Source organism: Drosophila suzukii, unplaced genomic scaffold, assembly GCF_043229965.1.
Source record: "Drosophila suzukii unplaced genomic scaffold, CBGP_Dsuzu_IsoJpt1.0 scf_4, whole genome shotgun sequence".
Lineage (NCBI taxonomy): Eukaryota > Metazoa > Arthropoda > Insecta > Diptera > Drosophilidae > Drosophila > Drosophila suzukii.
Window position 1 is genome coordinate 1,163,207 of NW_027255927.1, and position 24,365 is coordinate 1,187,571.

The 24,365-nt window shown below is 40.0% G+C and overlaps 1 protein-coding gene across 9 annotated transcripts in view; it reads left to right on the top strand.

Annotated features, from left to right (window-relative positions):
* Window positions 1-24,365, top strand: part of scaf (inactive serine protease scarface) — a 57,312-nt gene that overhangs the window by 22,140 nt on the left and 10,807 nt on the right. For 4 of the 9 annotated variants that reach the window (XM_065868538.2, XM_017070562.4, XM_065868537.2 and 1 more), the window contains 3 exons: window positions 4,427-5,124; window positions 5,183-5,335; window positions 5,450-5,718. In XM_065868538.2, the coding sequence (XP_065724610.2) occupies window positions 4,427-5,124; window positions 5,183-5,335; window positions 5,450-5,718 (1,120 nt within the window). Of the gene's footprint in view, window positions 1-4,426; window positions 5,125-5,182; window positions 5,336-5,449; window positions 5,719-8,234; window positions 22,957-24,365 lie in introns of those variants that run through there. The other 5 variants (XR_011605741.1, XR_011605740.1, XR_011605742.1 and 2 more) reach the window with 5 other exon arrangements.

Below are 24,365 nucleotides of genomic sequence, written 5' to 3' on the forward strand. Positions count from 1 at the left end.
GAGCTGCGCTCATGTATCGGTTATCATAGGATTTGAACTAAGCACCCGCGGGAAAAGTTGTGAGATAGGTCAATGGGTAAGATGTCTGTCTCTAATGCTAAATGTCCCCGGTTCAAGTACGCGCCGATGCAGAGTACTCTGTAATATTTTTAAGAATAATATCTAACATTTCCTTAATAATAAAGTTGTATTTAAATAGTTTTCAGATTTCAAATAAAAAAGAAAAATTAGTTTGTCACGAGCGGGACTCGAACTACTAACCCTCAGGCCCGTGCATCAAAAACAATGCGCTAGCACTCTGACCAACGCCTACCTTTTTTATCCGGCAGCAAAATGATCTTTTGTGACAAAAAAGCTTTATTGTAGAAAGCTTTTTTTCAAGTGGCAAAGTGATCCAATATAAGGAACAATATGATGCTCTTCGTATCAAAAATTTTTTACACTCAATACTATCACGTTGACACCTAAATACGATGACGATTTTTTAGGGTGTACGAGTAACGTGTATAAAAGAAACTCAACAAGAAAGATCTGTACAGTCGAGTAAATCGACTATCAGATGTAAAGCGTTATAGGCGTTAAAGTGGGCGTGGCACACTTTTTTCTGGATCAATCGAAAGGTATTGACGAGACTAATACATTTCAGTTAACATTTTTTATCTAGCATGAAAATTGTGGGCGCCACGAAAGTAGGCGGTTTGTGGCTGTTAGAGTGGGCTGGCATATTCCCGTGAAAAACTTGAAAAACTTTGGAACCCCTTCATTCTACCTGTTACATACTTTCCGACGAATCTAATATACCCTTTTACACGAGTAACGGGTATAAAAAATAAAACTCAACAAGGAAGAACGGTATAGTCGAGTAGGTACTCGACGACGATGTAAAGCGCTACCTACCTGCGATCTCAATATTTGGTTATGGGGTCGGCAGACAGATTTAAGCGTTATTGGTGTTAGCGTGGTATTGACGAGACTAATACATTTCAGTTCATATTTTTTATTTACTACTACTCTACGAGTAACGGGTATAAAAAATAAAGCTCATCAAGGAAGAACGGTATAGTCGAGTACCTCGATGTAAAGCGTTCATATGTACGATTTCTTGAAGTTTGCGGGTGGTTTTTGGGTGGATTGTGGGCGTCAAAGTGGGCTTGGCAAACTTTTTTTGGGTCAATCGATAAGTATTGATGAGAACAATATATTTCATTCTAGCATTAAAACTGTAGGAGCCACAGTTTTGGGCGGCTTGTGGGCGTTAGAGTGGGAAGCTCAGGAATCTGCATGCCAAATCGGGTATAAAAACCAAATCACTTTGCAGTTCTCCGAACATCTCGTCCAGGGAATGAAAATTTTCAATTCAACCACCTGCAACAAACAGACGTCTACAGCTGGCAGCGCAAAGAATATTGGGAGCACTGAGTCGTTTTTCCCCACCAAGGGGTTGGCTCAAATTGCCAGTTTTTTAACATACCCCCACAAATCGCCAGATTGCCAAAGCCAACTTCACAGATTTGAATTGCCACACAGACATAAAACGGCCCGGCTGACGCAGCACCAGCGTCGTCTGAAAAGGCGATCGCATTTAGTCTTAAGCAAAAATTAGGAAAAAAATCCTATATTTTTTGTAAAATGTTAGTATTGATTTTCTCTTTTCTTTATTATACTCGTTACTCGTAGAGGAAAAGGGTATACTAGATCCGTCGGAAAGTATGTAACAGGCAGAATGAAGGGTTTCCGACCCCATAAAGTATATATATTCTTGGTCAGGGTCACTAGCCGAGTCGATCTAGCAATGTCCGTCTGTCCGTCCGTCATCTGTACATACCTAGCAATTAGCCCCAAAAAAGTTGGCCACGCTCACTCTAACGCCCATAACGCTTGAATCAGTCGACCGCCCACATATTGAGATCGCGGGTAGGTGGCGCATTTCAATCTCGCTTTGCTGCTTACATATCTCACTTTCCCTTTATTTTCCTTTAGATGAGTAACGGGTATCTTTTTTAGTCGTCAATACCTATCGATTGATCTTTTCTCATATTTTCAATCAAAGTAATTATATTTTAATAAGTAGTTTTAAAATTAATTACATATAATTAATTACATTAATTACATATAATTACATATAACTAATTAAATTTTTAAATGAGTTTCTATAAACCCAATTAGGATTTCAAATGACTTTCTATAAAAATCATGAATAATTTTTTTTTATTTAATTAAAAATGTTATTTTGTCTACTGAAAAAGCATATCCAAACAATCATGTTATAAGTGAAGTGCGGTCTATAAAGGACACATAATTGATGTCACAATGCTGTACCGTGATGGCACCGTGATTTCAGTTACGGCCATGAACGATCATGGCCATCCACGGTCCCCCACCATCTTAATGCATTAAATAACACTCCAACAATTTGTATCTTTATATTTATTCAAATAATTTCAATGAAAACTTCTCCGAACCACCATTGAGGTAATGTTCCAGGCTCGTTTTTTTATAGTGGTGTCCCCCATAGGCCTAGTCCACGCTGTAGACCCGAATATATGACAAAGAGTGTGCTTATTAACAACTGAGGCGACATCGGAGGTATTCATCATATGACTTGCTCTTTGGCCTGAACCTTCTCCGGCAGATCCACATTATCTTTCCATCATCCTAAATTATTTTTCATTGGGCTCAACAGGTTGGACAGTCCCGCTTGTCCAGAACAACCCCGTGGTCTTAAAGGAAGCGGAAATGAGCTTTCCCATCCATGCCGAGAAAATCTCCAAACGTTAGAAAGCAGGATTTGCACGTCATGTTGAACAGAATGAATCAATAAACAACAATATTTGACACAAATTTCAAAATTACATAAAATTGAAAGACAATTCGATTTTTTTTCTCAGCACACTCGGTTTTTATAGCAAATCCGGGAACTATGAAATTCAATTACAAGAGAACCTACCTACCGCCAAGTTCCTTTTGCACGTAAATTCTTAAGAAATCGCGGTATTACCAAAACATTTAATATCAAACAAAAACACCTCCTAGCGAGGTAAAGATCTAGTGGTGATCGCAACTTCAACAAACAAAATTTCTGATATCAACTTTTAAATGAAAGAAAATGTATTATAGGACCTACCTACTACTACTACTACATTTTTTGAATTCGGCACGCTGCAATTCAAAGTGCCTGTGCCTGATAAGCGGGCCGGCTGAGAAAAAATGTAGAATGTTTATTTATATATTCCATTACCTACTGCTTCCGCGTTATAGCTAAGAATTCAAATAACCGATGTTTTTGAATTTTTGAATTTTTTGAATTATGTGGCTTATATAATTGGTCCTATCTTACTTTTTTTGCATAAACACACTCTAAATACAAGACGGTGTCATAAAAATTAAGTCCCATCTTGAACTATGGCCCGCGTTTTCGGAATTCGTCGTCAAAGCTTAAACTCATAAGTTTTCCATAATTTCTTTGATTCAAAGACGCCCCTAAAAAATAAATCTGAAATGGTAATCATTTTTATATTTCTTGGTCCTTGTTGTCCATTGCATGTTTTAATTTCGGCTCAAAGAAAGTTAATGAGAATATTTTATTGAATTTGTTATAGCAATAAAACCGTTTAATTTGTGATGACTTTATTTTAAATTTAACAACATATAGGAGCAGATCCTCAAACTAAAAATCGGTTTTATTGAAATCGCATTGAACCGAAATTAAAGCATACAATAAACAATACATTCCAAGAGAAATAGAAATTACTTCCATTTAAGAATTGTTTTTTTGGGGTGGTTTTCCATCAGAGAAGTTGTAAATAAATTAAGGAATTCTAGTTTTTTCGTCAAATTCTAAAGGCAGTGGAACTGGTTCAAGATAGGGACTTATTTGGCAATGCACTTATGTATTTAGAGTGTGCTTCAGCGAAAATATTTAAGATTGGTCGAATTATGTAGGCCACAAGTGCAAACTTCTGTTTTTTTAATTTTTAGCTATATCGCAGAACTTGTAGGTGATGGCACAAAAGTTTGTATGAGACTTTTACTCAGAAGGACGAAATTATCAAGGAAAAGTAGAAATGTTTTCTGAAAATTTCACGAAGTTTAATTTTGTGTTCCTGTGTAATAAACGGCCATTATTATCAGTGGAAAAAGTTTTGGGATAATCAAAACACAATGTCAAGAAAAGATCAAGAAATGTTAATCTTTTACAAATAATTTACGGATAATTAACGGAAAATTGTCAGTGAAAAAAGTTTTGGAATAATCAAAGATTAGAGGGGGTGGAGAGCGGCACATTTTTGTTTACGAAAAATTTGCGGAAAATGATAAATATAATTTTTTTTAAATCTAAAGTTGCACTGCTCTTCTATGGACATTTTGTTGTGTTGGCACCCATAACAAACCATTCGATTAACTACATATACTCGTTTTTTTTAAGCACATACACTGCCCTGCTCCCAATGTTTGCTGTCGCATGCCTTCGACAACGCTGACCGAAGATGGATATATCTTTAACCTGCCAAACAAAACCTTCCCTCTGCCGACGAATCCAACGATATCGGTCGTACGCACCACACCGCCGCCGTATCGATCGCAGCTCACGGTGGTGATACCAGCCCCCCGGCCTAATTATCTGCCACCTTCGACCACCCTGCATCCTGTACAGACAACCCGACGACCCGACCACCAGTCGCCTCCCACTACCCAAAGGCCGCCGCTACGTCCAAAGCCGACTCGCAGGCCCACAAACGAGTACCTACCACCTATGTCCGCCAACGAAATCACGCCGTTCGAACCTGACCGCGTTCCGCAGCCCTCGAACGAGAAGCCGATCTACCGTGGCGAGGATCAACTGTCTCCCCAGATCTTTCCCATACCCCAGACAGCTGAGAGGCCGAAACACTTTTCCAAGTGCGCCTCCGCCCTCGTGTGCACCTCCGAGAACTTCTGCAACGCCATCGGAGTGGTCTCTGAGTCCGCCGTGGAGTTGACCCCTCTGGAAGCAGTATTTCGAGTACCTCTCACCGACTGCCTGCAGGACGAAAATGGTGCACCCGGCAAGTGTTGCCGTGACCCGAACTATGTGGACCCCTGGCCTGTTAACTTGGCTGGAGTTTGCGCGACAAGGAACAAGCGGTAGGGAGGCACTTTCGATTTCTTGAGCAGCGAACAAAAATATTACATTCGTTTCCAGGACAAAACCCACAGGAGTCAAGGAACTGGACGCGAGCTTTGCCGAGATCTCCTGGCAGGCCATGATCTTGCGCGAGTCGAGCAAGACACTTATCTGCGGCGGAGCTATTATCGGAGACGAGTTCGTCCTGACCTCTGCCGGTTGCGTAAATGGGTAAGTGACCACATTACTTAAAAGATAAAGAGATTATGAATCATTGCTTTTTTTGGCACAAAAACCATATGTAATCCCTTTACTTAACGCATAATAACACCAATAACACCCTAGACTGCCAGTGACCGACATTCGCGTTAAGGCCGGAGAGTGGGAGCTGGGCAGCACAAACGAGCCACTTCCGTTCCAGCTGACTGGCGTCAAAACTATCGACGTGCACCCCGCATACGATCACTCGACCAACGCTCACGATATTGCCATTATCCGACTCGAGAGACGCTTGGAGTTTGCCTCCCACATCCAGCCTATTTGCATTAGCGACGAGGACCCAAAGGCTTCTGAACAATGCATAACCTCCGGCTGGGGAAAGCAAGCGTTATTGAGTAAGTACTATCACAGAAAAAGTTGACTTTAAGCAATATCGATTTAAAAACTCAAAATCTACTGTAAATTTTGACAAGGGGCTGAGCCAAGGTATTTTAAGGGGTTGAACCCCTTGAACCCCTCCGGTAAATATGCAATATTTACCAATGCCATTGCATTGGTATTCTGCCATGCTCAGGAATCTGCATGCTAAATCCCAATAGCCTAGCTCTTATGTTTCCGAGATCTCAGCATTCATACGGTCAGACAGACAGACGGACATGGCTAGATCGACTTGGCTAGTGATCCTAATCAAGAATACATATACATTATGGGGTCTGTTGTAAGCGAAAATGAATTGGTTTTACAGCAGCCCACACTACCAAATTGAAGGCACAGACGGATAGCGGTAAACTACGTTTTTGATATAAACTTTATTTAAATTTTAGCTTCCGAATCAATATGTATTACATTTGGCGTTGCGGTGCACGCTTAAAAACTTTGTCTTTTTCCTTATCTTCTTTCGCTTCTCCCGGTTCTAGGGATGGTTCTTCAAAAGATAAATGAGGTCGATATTTCTTATATCGGTACCTCGAAAACATAAGAAATTAAAAATTAAATTTAAATTATGGCGGCAACATTCCCCCTCCTGTAATTGATCCTAGGGGGTCAGTTACCATCTTCTAAGCCGACATCTAAGACCGCAATCTTGGTGGCTGGTCGATCGAGGACTCCAGTGAGTGTTGGTCACGCGGCCCTTAAGCCATAAATTTCTAGGCAAGTTTTCGTCGACGATTATGACGACGCTTCCGACTGATATAGGGGAACATCTTTCGAACCATTTTGTCCGTCTAGTAAGTACCGGTGCAAACTCCTTCACCCAGCGTTGCCAAAAGCGATCTCCAAAAAGTTTTATCTCGTTCCAATGACGTCTTAAATTCATCTTCTCTTCCTTTATTGGTTTGTACCCATTTGATTAACCCATTAGCAGGTGGTTTGGAGTCAGCGCGGAGTCGTCCTCGGAGTCCAGGCTGACGAAAGTTAACCGACGTGAGTTTATAATGAACTGTGCTTCCATTAGAGCACACCTCAGGCTTTCGTCGTTAAATGAGTAATTCGGGCAGAAGCTTTTTAGGACTGTTTTGGTTGTGCGGACTAATCTTTCCCAAGCACCGCCCTTGTGAGGGGCTCCTGGAGGGTTAAATTGCCATTTAATGCCGTCGAACTTGATGGCAATTTTATCGAAGTCGATCTTGATCAGCTCCTCTCGTAATGACTTCTCCGTGGCCTTGAAATTAGTGCCATTATCGGAATAAATTTATCTTGGAGTCCCAAGAAGTGCCATGAAATTCGTGAAACACATCACACAGGAGCGTGTATCGAGGCTGTGAGCGATCTCGAAGTGGACTGCACGCAGGGTAAACAGCGCAGCCCATCTCTTCTCTTTGCGTCTTCCAACGTTGACTAGGATAGGCCCAAAATAATCAACGCCGGTGCACGTGAATGGTTTTTCGAAACTGGTCAACCTAGTTTTTGGAACCGTGGCCAATTGTGGAGGCTGTGGCATTGCGCAATGAATTTTACATATCTGGCAGGCTTTTCTTACGAACTTGTGCAGTACTCTTAGGTGCAGAATATAAAATTTGGATTTTATATCATTTATCACGGTTTCGTGAGCGAGGTGATGATATTTTTCGTGATAGAACCGGACTAATAAGAATGTAACTCGGCTCTCTGGTGGCAATATTATTGCGTCCATAGTATATCCGACTGCGTTCACTCGTCCTTTAGTGCGAAGGATTCCGTTATCGTCCAGATATGCGTTTAATCCAGTCAATATGCTTTTTGCGGTATTGGTTTTTTTACTCATCAACGAATGGATTTCATCCGTGAACTCGAGCCTCTGTGCTTCTTTGTATAGTAGAGTCTGCGCTTCTTTGACGTAAAATTCGATCTCTGCTGACGGCATGTCAGTCCTTTGGCATTTAGCTTGAAATCGCTGGATATATAGAGACATGTTTGCGACGGCTCTGTATAGGCGCCGCCAATCGGAAAAACTACGAGTTGTGAAGACGTATTTGCGTAGTTCGGTCGTATCGATCTCCGTTGTTCGTGATGGAACTGTTATCCACTTACTGAGTTCGCTTTTCAAAAACTCTGGTCCGTAAAGCCATGTGTCCACACAAGGGTTTTTGATCACCTTCGTTGCCCCGTCTGCGACGTTGAGCTTTGATGGGATCCATCGCCATTGATCCACCCGAGTGGTCTCCAGGACTTCGTCGATTCTGTGCATCACGAATTATTGAAAGTTGCGAGGATCCATCGCCAGCCATTGTAGAACGGTTCGTGAATCCGACCAGAACGTAAGATCGTCGACTCGTAGGTTACGTACGTTGATAATTTTATTTGCTAAGCGTGAGCCCATCACGGCGGCTTGAAGCTCCATGCGCGGAATAGATAGTGGCTTTAGTGGCGCCACTTTGGTTTTCGCGGCTAATAGCATAACGTCCACTTCGTCTTTTTGTGACACTCGCAGGTAGCAAGCAGCGGAATAAGCATGGCGTCAACGAACGTGTGCAGGCCGATTCGGGTTCCAACAGACATCCTTTGGGAGTAGCATCTCGGAATATTAAATGTTGCCACTTGAGGCAGCAACAGCTTCCATTGATTCCAGTCCTCCAATAGTGATTCTGGCAGCTCTTGGTCCCAGCTGATGTTTGCTCGGCAGATTTTCTGCAGAAGGATTTTTAATCCGATCGTATGACACGACAGTAGGCCCAAGGGGTCGAAAATCGACATGAGAACCTGGAGGACTTCTCTTTTCGTTGGGACTGCAGGATCGGTAAGGACGTCTCGCTTAAGTCTTGAGAATCTGCAAACAAACTTAAATACGTCTTTATGTGGGTCCCAATACATACCCAAAACCTTTTCTGTAGCGCCGAACTGCACTGGCTCCTGTTTTTGGGCGTCTTCATCGTTCTTAAGATACGAAAGAACTGTACTGGAATTTAACGCCCAGTTTCGAATTTCGAATCCGCCTCTGAAATGGACCTCTCTTTTTTGGCTGGATATTTCAATGGCTTTCTGTTCATCACTTATACTGCCGATGAAGTCGTCGACATAGTGCGCACGCTGAATCGCATCCAAGGCTAACGGGAATTGCTGCTGGTGGACTTCCGCATTTGTGTCGCGAACGTAGTGGGCTATGAATGGTGCACAATTGATACCAAAGGTCATGGCACGAATGACGTAAGTGTTTATCTTATTTCGGTTGACATCATACCAAAGAAAGCGCTGAGAATGCATGTCTTCGTGGCGAATGTTGATCCTGTGAAACATTTCGGCGATGTCGCCGCTTACGGGGACTTTTCCGACTCTGAAGGCTAGGAGAACGTCGATGAGTGGGTTTAAGCAGTCCGGTCCGCTTAACAGAATGTCTTTGAGGCATACTCCGTTTGTTTTTGCCGCCGGATCCCAAACCAGCCTTATCTTTCCAGGCTTATTCGGATTTAGGGCTATAAATATGGGTAAGTACCAAGTGCGAGTTTCTTCTTTCTTCGCCTCCTCGTCAGATAGTTGATTGGCGTATCCTTTGGCAAGAAGATTTTTGATTTGGTCGTCGATTTTTGTAAACAGATCCGGTTCGCTCAGAATTCTGGTTCTTATGCATTGTAAGCGCTTTAGAGCTGTAGTGCGACTCTCGGGAAGTTTTTGAAAATCATTTCACCAAAGAAGCCCAACTTCGTATTTGCCACATTTGTTTTGGCAAGTCTGCTCTAGGATTTCGACTGCTCGTTTGTCCTCGCTTGAAAGCAGTTTTTTAGGCAAAATTGACTCGAGGTTGAATTGTTTTTTGACTTCATCGTGAAGCTCTCGCCAGTTGCAATCGCAGTGGTGCATAGATACGTGACGGTTTGAGTTTGCTGATCCCTGGATAGTCCACCCTAACATGCACTTTGACGCTATTGGGTCGTTCCATTTGCCTTCGCGGATCCTGCGAGGAACGGCTATTTTCCAATTGTTTGTTCCAATTAATAACATTGGCTGTGTGAAGTAGGTCTCTAATGGCAAGTCCTTTAGATAGCTGTACTTACTGCGCAACGGTTTGCTTTGGGAGTGCAATATTTTTGAAAGTCTGAACGTTGTTGAGCTAGTAACGTTTTTCTGAGCTAACGCCTGAGGTTTGGATTGATGCTCGCACGGAAGTATTTTCAAACCGAGTTGTTTCTCCAGTCCATTGTAAACAAATCGGTAAAGGTGTACCTTTTATACCGAGCTTGTAAAAATTGATGCGTCTATTAGGGTCACAGATGATCCTTCATCCAGGAAGGCGAAAACTTCGATTTTTTGTCATCACAGTGTAGGGTTACGGGTACGATTCGGAAGAACTGGTTTCCTTCTACATCGCCTTGGTGTGTGCTTACATGTCTTTGATTTCCCGTTTCGTTGGCTAAATTGGAAACATTTTCCGCGTGGAGTAAAGGGTGATGCTTTCTTGTACAACCGTTTACTCCGCAATCCTTTGGTCGACAATTGTTTCGATGAAGCTTCAAGCATCGAAAGCAGGCCTTTCCGGCTTTAGCGACTTGCCATCTCTGTTCTACGGCGCTGGATTTAAATTGTTCGCATTGTGTTACCCAAGGATTTGTGGATTCGCATGCAATGCATTTTGGATTAGTCTGTTGCTGGGATTATTCTGTACCTGCCTCGAACTGGCTGCTCATCTATCATGGGTATTCACAGAACTTGTCCTGTGAGTAAACGGTGTCACGACAGTCGACGCCGTCTGCGCTATTTTGTAGAGCCAGTCACTGAAAGCTTTAATGGGAGGGACCGATTCGTCGCGGGTGTTTGTGGTTACTTGGAAATTTGTCTACAGCTCCTTGACTAACATTGGGTTGTTTAAGTGCGTTGTTAGGCTGCATGCTTCGATCGTTGCGCAAATGTTGAGTACAGCGAGCGCGTACTCTTTTATGGATTCCAATTTTTCTTTGGGCGGCGCAAGCTTCCTCACCTTGTCGATCATCCTCTCCAGGATGTGCTCGGGTCTGCCGAAGAACATTTTTAGCGTGCTCATTACTTCCGGTAGTAGGTTAGAAAGTAGAAGCGTATCCTTCACCATTTCTCGTGCCCTACCTTTTAGGCACTTTTGTAGACGGTGCATGTTTTCAACATTGGAGAACCCTGCTGCGGAAGTACTGTGCTCGAATGTTCTGATAAACATTGGCCACTCCTCAGGATCCCCGAAGGAACGAAGGAAGCTCCTTGGGTATAGCTTGTCTGGCGGCGATTTGGGAACTGAACGGTGATGCGGGCGTCGCCTGAAACAGCCCGTCTGTCGATACGTTTAGCGTATTCGTTTGCAGTAAAATTTTATAATTCTCCTCGATAAATCTCTGTTCGGAAGCTCTTTTTTCTTCCAGCATATCGAGCATTAGCTTGTTTTTGTTCGCGGTAGAATTATCGTCAGGAACAATGTGTTCGTCGCTGGTTTTGTCCATATCGATGAGGTCGTCCACTAGCTGCTCGACCTTATTTTGGCTTGGTAATATGTTATCCTTCCAGGTGGGTTTTTGGAGCTATCTCCAGCAAGGCACGGATCGCAATTCCAATCGTTGTTCTCGACGTCGTCGTCGACGCCTGCGCAGCGAAAGTGGTACCAACTGTCACAACTTTCGCATTGGACCCAACTTTCTTCAGTTCCTGTCGCTTTCTTCTTGCATATTCTACACACTTCTTTGCTCATCTCTGTTCACTTTTAAGGCTATGTAAGCTTGGCGTGTGGCAGAATCGTAGTTGTGTGCTTATATTCTGGGGTTTTGTTGGTTCCGTTTACATATTACGTTTTTCTCACCTAATGTTCAAGAAAAGGATGCGATCGCTATTTCACAATATTATGGCTAATTGGAAATACGTCGCTTCGTAATTGTACAGTTAGAACGACAACCACGCGTGTACAAAGTTTTTAAGAATGTTGAGAGCGAAAATAAATTGGTTTTACAGCAGCCCACACTACGAAATTGAAGGCACAGACGGATAGCGGTAAACTACGTTTTTCAAATAAACTTTATTTAAATTTTAGCTTCCGAATCAATGTGTATTACATTTGGCATTGCGAAGCACGCTTAAAAACTTTGTCTTTTTCCTTATCTTCTTTCGCTTCTCCCGGTTCTAGGGATGGTTCTTCAAAAGATAAATGAGGTCGATATTTCTTATATCGGCACCTCGAGAATTATCGAGTGCTTATACATAACATAAGAAATTAAAAATTAAATTTAAATTATGGCGGCAACAGGGTCGGAAACGCTTCCTTCTGCCTGTTACATACTTTCCGACGAATCTAGTATAGCTTTTTACTCTACGAGTAACGGGTATAAAAATCGGAGGCCTTACTTTTTTATGGGTAACAAATGTAGTCTGTATTAAAAACGATTTATTTGATATCCAAGGAAATAGCACACGTATCGTAGAGAAGAATATGCATTTATAACGCCTTGCACGGGTGGGCGTCAGTCCGTCTGTCCGTTTGTACGCATACGTCCTTCAGCTTTACCTCTTAATGAAAAGACAGTAAAATAAAAAGCAAGAAAGGAAGTTAACTTCGGCAAGCCGAAGTTTGTATACCGTTGCAGCTATAATTATTAAATTAAAAAATACAAAAATGAAATTCCTAACAATATAAGATAATATGTCAAGAAACACCGAAGCTATAATTTGTTTCATATTATTTTCCCACCAATTTTTCGATCGTTCCTAAGGCAGCTAAATGATATAGTCGTCCGATTTTGATGAAATTAAATTCGAAATTCACAACTAATTAAAAAATGTTATTTCCAAGCGTAGGAGGTTATATGTTAAAAAACATTGAAGCTTTAATTTGTTTCATGTTATTTTCTCACCAATTTTCCGATCTTGTCTATGGCAGCAATATGATACAATCGTCCGCTTTTGATAAAATTAAAATTGAAATTCAGAACTAATTAAAAAATGTTACTTCCAAGCGTAGGAGGTTATCTGTTAAAAAACACCGAAGCTATAATTTGTTTCATATTATTTTCCCACCACTTTTCCGATCGCTCCTATGGCAGCTATATGATATAGTCGTTCGATTTTGATAAAATTAAATTCGAAACTCAGAACTAATTAAAAAATATTATTTCCAAGCGTAGGAGGTTATATGTTAAAAAACATCGAAGCTATAATTTGTTTCATATTATTTTCCCACCAATTTTCCGATCGCTCCTATAGCAGCTATATGACATAGTCGTCCGATTTTGATACAATTCAATTCGAAATTCAAAACGAATTAAAAAATGTTATTTCCAAGCTTAGGAGGTTATATGTTAAGAAACACCAAAAATATAATTAAAAACAATTTTTTTTTCGATTATTCATAAAGGAGCCATAAGGTACAGTGGTCCGATCCGGCTGGTTCCGACATTTATACTACCTGCAAAAAAATAAGACTTTTGGGAAAGTTTCAGCCCAATAGCTTTAAAACTGAAAGAACTAGTTTGCGTAGAAACGGACGGACAGACGGACATCGACTCGACTAGTCATGCTGATCAAGAATATATATACTTTAAGGGTTCGGAAACATCTCCTTCACTGCGTTACAAACTTCTGACTGAAGTCATTATACCCTCTGCAAGGGTATAAAAACTAATTAAACCCGTTACTCGTAGAAAAAAGATTTTAACAACAAATTTTTAACGCCAATGTGCCACACCCACTCTAACGCCCACAAACCGTCCCAAACTGTAGGTCCTAAAATATTAGTGCTGGAAAAAGAATATTAACTGAAATATATATGTATTATATATTGTTTACGTCAATACCTATCGATTGACCAAAAAAAGGTTTTCCACGTCCACTCGAACGCCTACAAACCGCCCACAAATGTGGCTCCCACACTTTTCATGTTTTAATTAAAATTTTAAGCTGAAATGTATTCATCTTGTCAATGTCTATCCATTAACTTATAAAAAGTTTTCACGCCCACTCTAACGCCCACAATCGCCCATAACGCCTAGAACTCTATGCCGCTCACATTACCATATATTGAAATCGCTTGTAGGTGGCGCTTTATAATCTCGCTTTGCTGCTTGAATATCTCCATCTCCCTTTTGCTTCCTTTAAGTGAGATACCTGTTATCTAATAGTCGAGGAACTACACTAGTTTTTGATGCAAAAAGTTTCAAAAAATCATAAAAAATATAAGAAAATAGATTTTTGAAAAATTCTTTTTGCAGTTACTATTATTTTTGTTTGAAGAAACTTTTTGCATCAAAAAGTTTAAGTTTTCAAGTCGAGAAAAAAGTTTAAAAAGTAGATTTAAAAGTAGATTTAAACAAATTCGTCCTTTTCAATAAATACTGAATGGGTTAAGAAATGTATTGTACCATTCAAACGGCATTTAATTTACCTTTCCATTTCAAGTAAGTTCAAATTATGAGTATATTCAACTTTTGTTTTGTCAAAATACTTATGCCGACCAGTGTAGCTTGATGCGCATCGGCTGTTTTAGGCACCCGCTGGCCGCCGGTTCCGGCAACACGAGCCACGAGTCCCTCGCTCTGCGGAGATCATATGGCTCGATCCGTGACGACCCTAGGACAACTAAGGCCGCTTTCAACAGTACAGGCCCCAGGTGTATTACGACGACATTCTCATCCAGACCGACCGAGAGCGATATCGGTATCCCGAATGGTTGGATAGCATCTGTTCGCCGCCTCGGCGTGAAGTTGTCCAGTTGTGACGGCGCAGCCGCTCAGTGACACCTGCCGCAGCTGAACCGCGATACAGACTACTTATTCCTCCGTAGACTCGCTCCGAGCCGTGAGTGGGACGGCCAAATATCACGACCACCGCGTGCGAGAGTCGCACCGCCATTCTTAAAAAGATATCGGTCGAGCCCAAGTTCAAGAATCCATCCCGACGCGAGCCATTCTACTAATCTTAAATTCCGAGCATTAGTTGGTTCCGTGGAGTCAAATTTGCGTAGATCGATGTGCCTCCCAACAGCGTCAACCGGCCTGCTGACATCGATGGACGTGGGGTAAAGCAGGAAGTACGGCACAGTCGAATGGGTATAAGACCCTTTTGTACAGACCGACTTTATCAATAAGCCAACTAAAACTCCCACGAATTTAGGCATATAATAAGTTCGCCAAGACTTGGCTCCACGCACTCGAAAGCAAGGAAGAAATAGGATCCTTGTAAGTTAGAGAAAAATGGCCCTCTATTTTTATACCCGTTACTCGTAGAGTAAAAGTGTATACTACACTCATAGAAATTTTACTGTAAAATCGCCCTAAAAAACAAGGAAAATCGGCCTAAAACGGGGGTCAATGGCGATTGGGTAACAAAATAAGAGCAACATTTTCTAAAAATAGGCATGTATTGGTCTTACATTTAGGGCGATTTTTCTTAAACCTAGTGTTAATTTTCTTAAATCTTAGGCGATTTTTCTGATTTCAAAGGAAAATACCCTTAACATATGAAAACAAATTTTAAGCATCCACGGCGGTATTTCTTGAAATTATGGTGAAGCGCCTTAAAAACAAGAGCAAGTGCCCTAAATATTAAAACTCATTTTTATAAAAAAAACGTGTTTGGACATGTTTGCTGATTCTCAGCAAACATTATCTGCGGTACTTTTTCCAGGAATTTTGACTTAGTGTCCTTTTTTTACTATAATTTGAGAGGGTGAGAAGGGCAAGGTTATTATTTGGCCACTCCAAGCACGTTGGTAAACTGCTAATTAGAGTCATACGAACTGAAAGTAGTCATTAAACAGAATCAGGGAAATAAGATAAATATAAAACAACTTACTTATTGAGAAAAATCTTCGTGGTCGCAGCGAGAATCGAACTCACGACCGCTGGGTTCGGAGTCGAGAGCACTACCGCTGCACCAAAGACGCATCGCGTTAGGCGACGCGCAAAAAGGTTCCATGTCTCAATTTATTCTAAGAACAAATTCTCAATTTAATTCTAAGAAATATTCTCACTAATGACAACTAATTATGATTTATATTACACATTTAGACTTAATCATTAAAAACTATTATTTTAATGTAATATACATTTTTTTTGTTATTTTGACGTGTTCAAATATTTGTTTTGCCTCTGCACATAAAATTGTTCAAGAATTCAATTCTAACAAGGAAGAACGCTATAGTCGAGTACCTCGACTATCAGATACCCGTTACTCAAAGGGAAATGGAGATTTGCAAGCAGCAAAGCGAGATTAAAATGCGCCACCTACCGGCGGTAGACAGATTTAAGCGTTATGGGCGTTAGAGTGGGCGTGGAAAATTTATTTTTGGATCAATCGATAGGTATTGACGACACCAATACATTTCAGTTAAAATTTCTTATCTAGCATGCAAATTGTGGGCGTCACAGGTTTTCGCGGTTTGTGGGCGTTTAAGTGGGCGTGGCAAACTTTTTTTTAGGTCAATCGATAGGTATTGTTGAGAACAATACATTTCAGTTAAAATTTTCTATCTAGCATCAAAACTGTAGGAGTTACAGTTTTGGGCGGTTTGTGGGCGTTAGAGTGGGCGTGGCAGTCTACTGAAACAAACTTGCGCTGCGTAAGAAGCTCAGGAATCTGTACGCCAAATCTCAATAGCTTAGCTCTCATAGTTTCCGAGATCTCAGCGTTCATCCGGACAGACAGACGGACAGACGGACAGACGGTCAGACGGACAGACGGACAGACGGACAGACGGACATGGCTAGATCGACTCGGCTAGTGATCCTGATCAAGAATATATATACTTTATGGGGTCGGAAACGCTTCCTTCTGCCTGTTACATACTTTCCGACGAATCTAGTATACCCTTTTACTCTACGAGTAACGGGTATAAAAACTTGCACAAAAAAGAAAAATACATGTTGACTCTTCGTGGGCTCGATCTCACGACATTTAGACGAGTTTGAACGTTCAACGCATTAGACCGCTAGGCCACCGATTTTCAAATTTCAAGGGCGATTTTCTAGTTTCAAGGGCGATTTTGGGTGATTTTTTGTTATACGAATTAAGGCAATTTGCCCTAAATATGAGAAAATATTAAAAGCATATGCTCGGAAAAATTCGCACTAAATAATAGAAATTTTAAAAAAATTAACCCTGAAACATATTTTCTATGGCGATTTTTCCTATATTTAGGGCAATTTTTCTTAATGTTAGGGCGATTTCATGTTTAGGGCAATTTTTCTAGTATTTAGAAAAATAATTTTATGAGTGTAGTTTCTGAAATATCCGCGTTCATATGTACGAATTTTTGAAGTTTGTGGGCGTTAAAGTAGGCGTGGTTTGGGTTAATCGATAAGTATTGATACGGACACAACTTTTCAGTTAAAATTTTTATTATAGCATCAAAACTGTAGGAGCCACCGTTTTGGGCGAATTGTGGGCGTTAGAGTGGGCGTGGCACATTTCTTAAACCAACTTCCGCTGCGTAAGAAGCTCAGGAATCTGCTTGCCAAATCTCAATAGCCTAGCTCTTGTAGTTTCCGAAATCTCAACGTTCATCCTAACGGACGGACAGACGGATATGGCTAGATCGACTCGGCAAGTGATCCTGATAAAAAAAAAATATATATACTTTATGTGGTCGGAAACTCTTTCTTCTGCCCCTTACATACTTTCCGACGAATCTCGGCATTGCCCACCCTCCTGGTGCGCTTCGTCACTACGTGGACTGCCGACCACAGGGGTTCTTATTGGTTATTCCTCCACTCCTCAGCTTACACTCGAAATATTTTAATGATGAGTCTGTTATCCTAAAAAATTAAGATAAGCGTAGTCCTTTTGATATTCTTGGTCGGCTTGATTTATGGCCTCGGAATATTCTGCTAGAGTTTCATGCTATTCGGTTTGTAGTTCGTCTTGTTTTTTTAATGTTTGTTAAAATTCTGGTTGGGATGGTGTTCTTTTTTTTTAATTTCGAAGGACAGTCAGCGGCTGTTTGAATACTACAATTTCTAGATTACCTTGCAGCCTATTTTAAGTGCATTGGAGGTCAGGCGAAAATCTAAATGGTTGATGAGATGCCGTGAGGCAAGCCAGTACATATTGTACGACAGGTAAGGACTGCACAGAGAAAGAAACGGAACAATACACGTTTGATATTGTCTCCTCAATTTTCACATATCACCTTTTACATATCAAATTGATACGAGTTCATATCAATATGATACGGATTCATATCAACATTTCTAATTGATATGATTTTGCATCATTTTAATATAAATGCGTATTAATTTGATATGTTTTTCATATCAAACGTAACATCGATAAGTCTTCGAAAAACAAGTATGACTGTGCTTTCGTATTTTTTGTGTATTAATGGCATATAGTATGGTACTAAAGATATTTTTTTGACTGAATTGGCGCGGTCACTCTAACATTCGACGAAAAATGAAAGTGTACAAAAGTGAAACATTTACCTATGTTGTTTATTTTTATTTGCAAATGGTAAGTATCTTATTTTCAATTGTAATTACTTGACGTTTGTCTAATTCTAATATATTTATTTCTTAGACACTGTAACGATGCACGATGTAACGAGGTAAGTTGGCGTCCACCACTGCGTTGGGAAACTTCTGTCGAGGACAGAAGAAGGACTTCCTGGCGCTGATGCAAAGCTACAGGAGGCATATTGCTAAATCCTGAAATTATTTTTATAATTGATCAGAAATATATAAAAAATAAATATTTACAGCGATCTTATGGGTTTTCAATATTTATTTGTTTATAAGATGCAATAAACTAAAAACAAAACTTATTAATATTGATATTACAAACTTATTAATATTGATATAAAGGTATATCAGTTTGATATGAAAGCATATCAGATTGATATGAAAGCATATCAGTTTGAAACAAGGAAGAACGCTATAGTCGAGTACCTCGACTATCAGATATCCGTTACTCAAAGGGAAATGGAGATATGCAAGCAGCAAAGCGAAATTAAAATGCGCCACCTACCGGCGGTAGACAGATTTAAGCATTATGGGCGTTAGAGTGGGCGTGGCAAATTTATTTTTGGATCAGTCGATAGGTATTGACGACACCAATACATTTTTATCTAGCATGCAAATTGTGGGCGTCACAGGTTTTCGCGTTAGGCGACGCGCAAAAAGGTTCCATGTCTCAATTTATTCTAAGAACAAATTCTCAATTTAATTCTAAGAAATATTCTCACTAATGACAACTAATTATGATTTATATTACACATTTAGACTTAATCATTAAAAACTATTATTTTAATGTAATATACATTTTTTTTGTTATTTTGACGTGTTCAAATATTTGTTTTGCCTCTGCACATAAAATTGTTCAAGAATTCAATTCTAACAAGGAAGAACGCTATAGTCGAGTACCTCGACTATCAGATACCCGTTACTCAAAGGGAAATGGAGATTTGCAAGCAGCAAAGCGAGATTAAAATGCGCCACCTACCGGCGGTAGACAGATTTAAGCGTTATGGGCGTTAGAGTGGGCGTGGAAAATTTATTTTTGGATCAATCGATAGGTATTGACGACACCAATACATTTCAGTTAAAATTTCTTATCTAGCATGCAAATTGTGGGCGTCACAGGTTTTCGCGGTTTGTGGGCGTTTAAGTGGGCGTGGCAAACTTTTTTTTAGGTCAATCGATAGGTATTGTTGAGAACAATACATTTCAGTTAAAATTTTCTATCTAGCATCAAAACTGTAGGAGTTACAGTTTTGGGCGGTTTGTGGGCGTTAGAGTGGGCGTGGCAGTCTACTGAAACAAACTTGCGCTGCGTAAGAAGCTCAGGAATCTGTACGCCAAATCTCAATAGCTTAGCTCTCATAGTTTCCGAGATCTCAGCGTTCATCCGGACAGACAGACGGACAGACGGACAGACGGTCAGACGGACAGACGGACAGACGGACAGACGGACATGGCTAGATCGACTCGGCTAGTGATCCTGATCAAGAATATATATACTTTATGGGGTCGGAAACGCTTCCTTCTGCCTGTTACATACTTTCCGACGAATCTAGTATACCCTTTTACTCTACGAGTAACGGGTATAAAAACTTGCACAAAAAAGAAAAATACATGTTGACTCTTCGTGGGCTCGATCTCACGACATTTAGACGAGTTTGAACGTTCAACGCATTAGACCGCTAGGCCACCGATTTTCAAATTTCAAGGGCGATTTTCTAGTTTCAAGGGCGATTTTGGGTGATTTTTTGTTATACGAATTAAGGCAATTTGCCCTAAATATGAGAAAATATTAAAAGCATATGCTCGGAAAAATTCGCACTAAATAATAGAAATTTTAAAAAAATTAACCCTGAAACATATTTTCTATGGCGATTTTTCCTATATTTAGGGCAATTTTTCTTAATGTTAGGGCGATTTCATGTTTAGGGCAATTTTTCTAGTATTTAGAAAAATAATTTTATGAGTGTAGTTTCTGAAATATCCGCGTTCATATGTACGAATTTTTGAAGTTTGTGGGCGTTAAAGTAGGCGTGGTTTGGGTTAATCGATAAGTATTGATACGGACACAACTTTTCAGTTAAAATTTTTATTATAGCATCAAAACTGTAGGAGCCACCGTTTTGGGCGAATTGTGGGCGTTAGAGTGGGCGTGGCACATTTCTTAAACCAACTTCCGCTGCGTAAGAAGCTCAGGAATCTGCTTGCCAAATCTCAATAGCCTAGCTCTTGTAGTTTCCGAAATCTCAACGTTCATCCTAACGGACGGACAGACGGATATGGCTAGATCGACTCGGCAAGTGATCCTGATAAAAAAAAAATATATATACTTTATGTGGTCGGAAACTCTTTCTTCTGCCCCTTACATACTTTCCGACGAATCTCGGCATTGCCCACCCTCCTGGTGCGCTTCGTCACTACGTGGACTGCCGACCACAGGGGTTCTTATTGGTTATTCCTCCACTCCTCAGCTTACACTCGAAATATTTTAATGATGAGTCTGTTATCCTAAAAAATTAAGATAAGCGTAGTCCTTTTGATATTCTTGGTCGGCTTGATTTATGGCCTCGGAATATTCTGCTAGAGTTTCATGCTATTCGGTTTGTAGTTCGTCTTGTTTTTTTAATGTTTGTTAAAATTCTGGTTGGGATGGTGTTCTTTTTTTTTAATTTCGAAGGACAGTCAGCGGCTGTTTGAATACTACAATTTCTAGATTACCTTGCAGCCTATTTTAAGTGCATTGGAGGTCAGGCGAAAATCTAAATGGTTGATGAGATGCCGTGAGGCAAGCCAGTACATATTGTACGACAGGTAAGGACTGCACAGAGAAAGAAACGGAACAATACACGTTTGATATTGTCTCCTCAATTTTCACATATCACCTTTTACATATCAAATTGATACGAGTTCATATCAATATGATACGGATTCATATCAACATTTCTAATTGATATGATTTTGCATCATTTTAATATAAATGCGTATTAATTTGATATGTTTTTCATATCAAACGTAACATCGATAAGTCTTCGAAAAACAAGTATGACTGTGCTTTCGTATTTTTTGTGTATTAATGGCATATAGTATGGTACTAAAGATATTTTTTTGACTGAATTGGCGCGGTCACTCTAACATTCGACGAAAAATGAAAGTGTACAAAAGTGAAACATTTACCTATGTTGTTTATTTTTATTTGCAAATGGTAAGTATCTTATTTTCAATTGTAATTACTTGACGTTTGTCTAATTCTAATATATTTATTTCTTAGACACTGTAACGATGCACGATGTAACGAGGTAAGTTGGCGTCCACCACTGCGTTGGGAAACTTCTGTCGAGGACAGAAGAAGGACTTCCTGGCGCTGATGCAAAGCTACAGGAGGCATATTGCTAAATCCTGAAATTATTTTTATAATTGATCAGAAATATATAAAAAATAAATATTTACAGCGATCTTATGGGTTTTCAATATTTATTTGTTTATAAGATGCAATAAACTAAAAACAAAACTTATTAATATTGATATTACAAACTTATTAATATTGATATAAAGGTATATCAGTTTGATATGAAAGCATATCAGATTGATATGAAAGCATATCAGTTTGAAACAAGGAAGAACGCTATAGTCGAGTACCTCGACTATCAGATATCCGTTACTCAAAGGGAAATGGAGATATGCAAGCAGCAAAGCGAAATTAAAATGCGCCACCTACCGGCGGTAGACAGATTTAAGCATTATGGGCGTTAGAGTGGGCGTGGCAAATTTATTTTTGGATCAGTCGATAGGTATTGACGACACCAATACATTTTTATCTAGCATGCAAATTGTGGGCGTCACAGGTTTTCGCGGTTTGTGGGCGTTTAAGTGGGCGTGGCAAACTTTTTTTTAGGTCAATTGATAGGTATTGATGAGAACAATACATTTCAGTTAAAACTTTCTATCTAGCATCAAAACTGTAGGAGTTACAGTTTTGGGCGGTTTGTGGGCGTTAGAGTGGGCGTGGCATTCTAGGTATAGGTATAAAGAATTAGATACATTTTTTATAAGGAACCAATAGATTTGCCATCAGCACTACAACTTTGCTTAAAGTTAGAAATCCATGAATTCCGTGCTAATCATGCACTATAAAGGGCAGCAATCTATTCAACAAAACAAATGAAATATGCTATATTTCCACTTTATTGTGAAAATATGGCCATTTGTTTTTTGAAATACGCAAAAAATACGATGAATTTGAAGATTTTTTTGTTTTGGTCCTGTTTGACAATTTGGCGGATTTGCCCATATGTTATCTTCTATTTTTTATTTTAACTTACAATTTTTATTTTAAGTTTTTATTTTAAAACTTAAAATTATAACTGATTGGCTTAAAATGTATTTCATTTTGTTGGATGCGTTCACTTATTCACTATCTTACGTAACTTATCTTGATGTGGCTACTCCTCCTGGTAGTCCGGATGTCTTCCTGCTTATTTCCTACTGTAGATCCTGCGATTCACACACAATAGAGGTTGTCCTACGGGCGTACTAGACAGTACTGGTAGTCCACCGATGGATAAGTAAAATTTAATTCACCGGCCGGTTGCCGTCCTCAGCTCCTTAAAGATGAGCCAGCGGGTTATTTATTTGCACGGATCGAACTTAATCAGATTTCCTCACTTGGAGTTCAACCAATATATTTTTGCACTTAATCGGATGTCCTCGAGCTGGTCCCTGTTCGGGCGCCAGTTAACTTCCAAGATATTAAAAAACCGAAGTGTATGTTTAACGTTGTATTTTATTTGAGTTTCAAATCGGGACTGATTTTGCTATACTTAACAATACACTGATTTAAGCTGTCGGTTGTGGCAGCGCCGTTGCTGGTGGCACTAGCATTTATGGATTTGCGTTGTGGTACCTGGATGGAGATATGCGAGCAGCAAAGCGAGATTGAAGTGCGCCACCTACCCGCGATCTCAATATATGGTTATGTGGGCGGTAGAAAGATATAAGCGTTATAGGCGTTAGAGTGAGCGTGGCAACCTTTTTTTGGTTCAATCGATAGGTATTGACGAGAGTAATACATTTAAGTTAAAGTTATGTTTCTAGCATGAAAATTGTGGGCGCCACAGGTTTGGGAGGTTTGTGGGGGTAAGAGTGGCCGTGGCATATACGCGTAACAAACTTGCGCTGCGTACAAGGCTACCGAATCTAAGTCTGAAATCCCAAATCTCTATCTTTGATTGTTTCCGAAATATCAGCGTTCAAACTAACGATTTTTTAAAGTTTTTTTTCGGCTTGTGGGCGTTGAAGTGGGCGTGGAAAACTATTTTTTAGGTCAATCGAGGTGTTCATGAGAAAAATACATTTAAGTTAAAATTTGTATTCTAGCATTAAAACTGTAGAAGCCACAGTTCTGGGCGCCTTGTCGGCGTTAGAGTGGACGTGGCACACTGAAGAAACAAACGGACAAACAGACGGACATGGCTAGATCAACTCGACTAGTTATCCTGAACAAGAGTATACAGTGGCGTGCAAGTCTGAGTACATGTTTGCAACTATTGACTTTGGGCCCGCACAAAATAGAGTATTAGTAAAGTAAATAAAGCCAATTTTTTTGTGTTTATTCTTTAAATATTTATTAACAAATTCTTATACAAAATATAACAAAATAAACTAATTGGTCTCATTAAGAAATAAAAGCCAAATAAACTCACATATACTGTTATGCTCAATTTGAACTTTTCAACAAAAGATGCACAGCTGATTCAATTGAAAGCTTAATTACAGAATTTTACCGTTTGTTTTTGAGAAGCTTCTGTTTTGAAGTGCTTTATGAATTATTATACCCGTTACTCGTAGAGTAAAAGGGTATACTAGATTCGTCGGAAAGTATGTAACAGGTAGAAGGAAGCGATTCCGACCCCATAAAGTATATATATTCTTGATCATGATCACTAGCCGAGTCGATCTAGCCATGTCCGTCTGTCTGTCCGGATGAACGCTGAGATCTCGGAAACTATGAGAGCTAGGCTATTGAGATTTGGCGTACAGATTCCTCAGCTTCTTACGCAGCGCAAGTTTGTTTCAGTAGACTGCCACGCCCACTCTAACGCCCACAAACCGCCCAAAAACTGTAACTCCTACAGTTTTGATGCTAGAATACAAATTTTAACTGAAATGTATTGTTC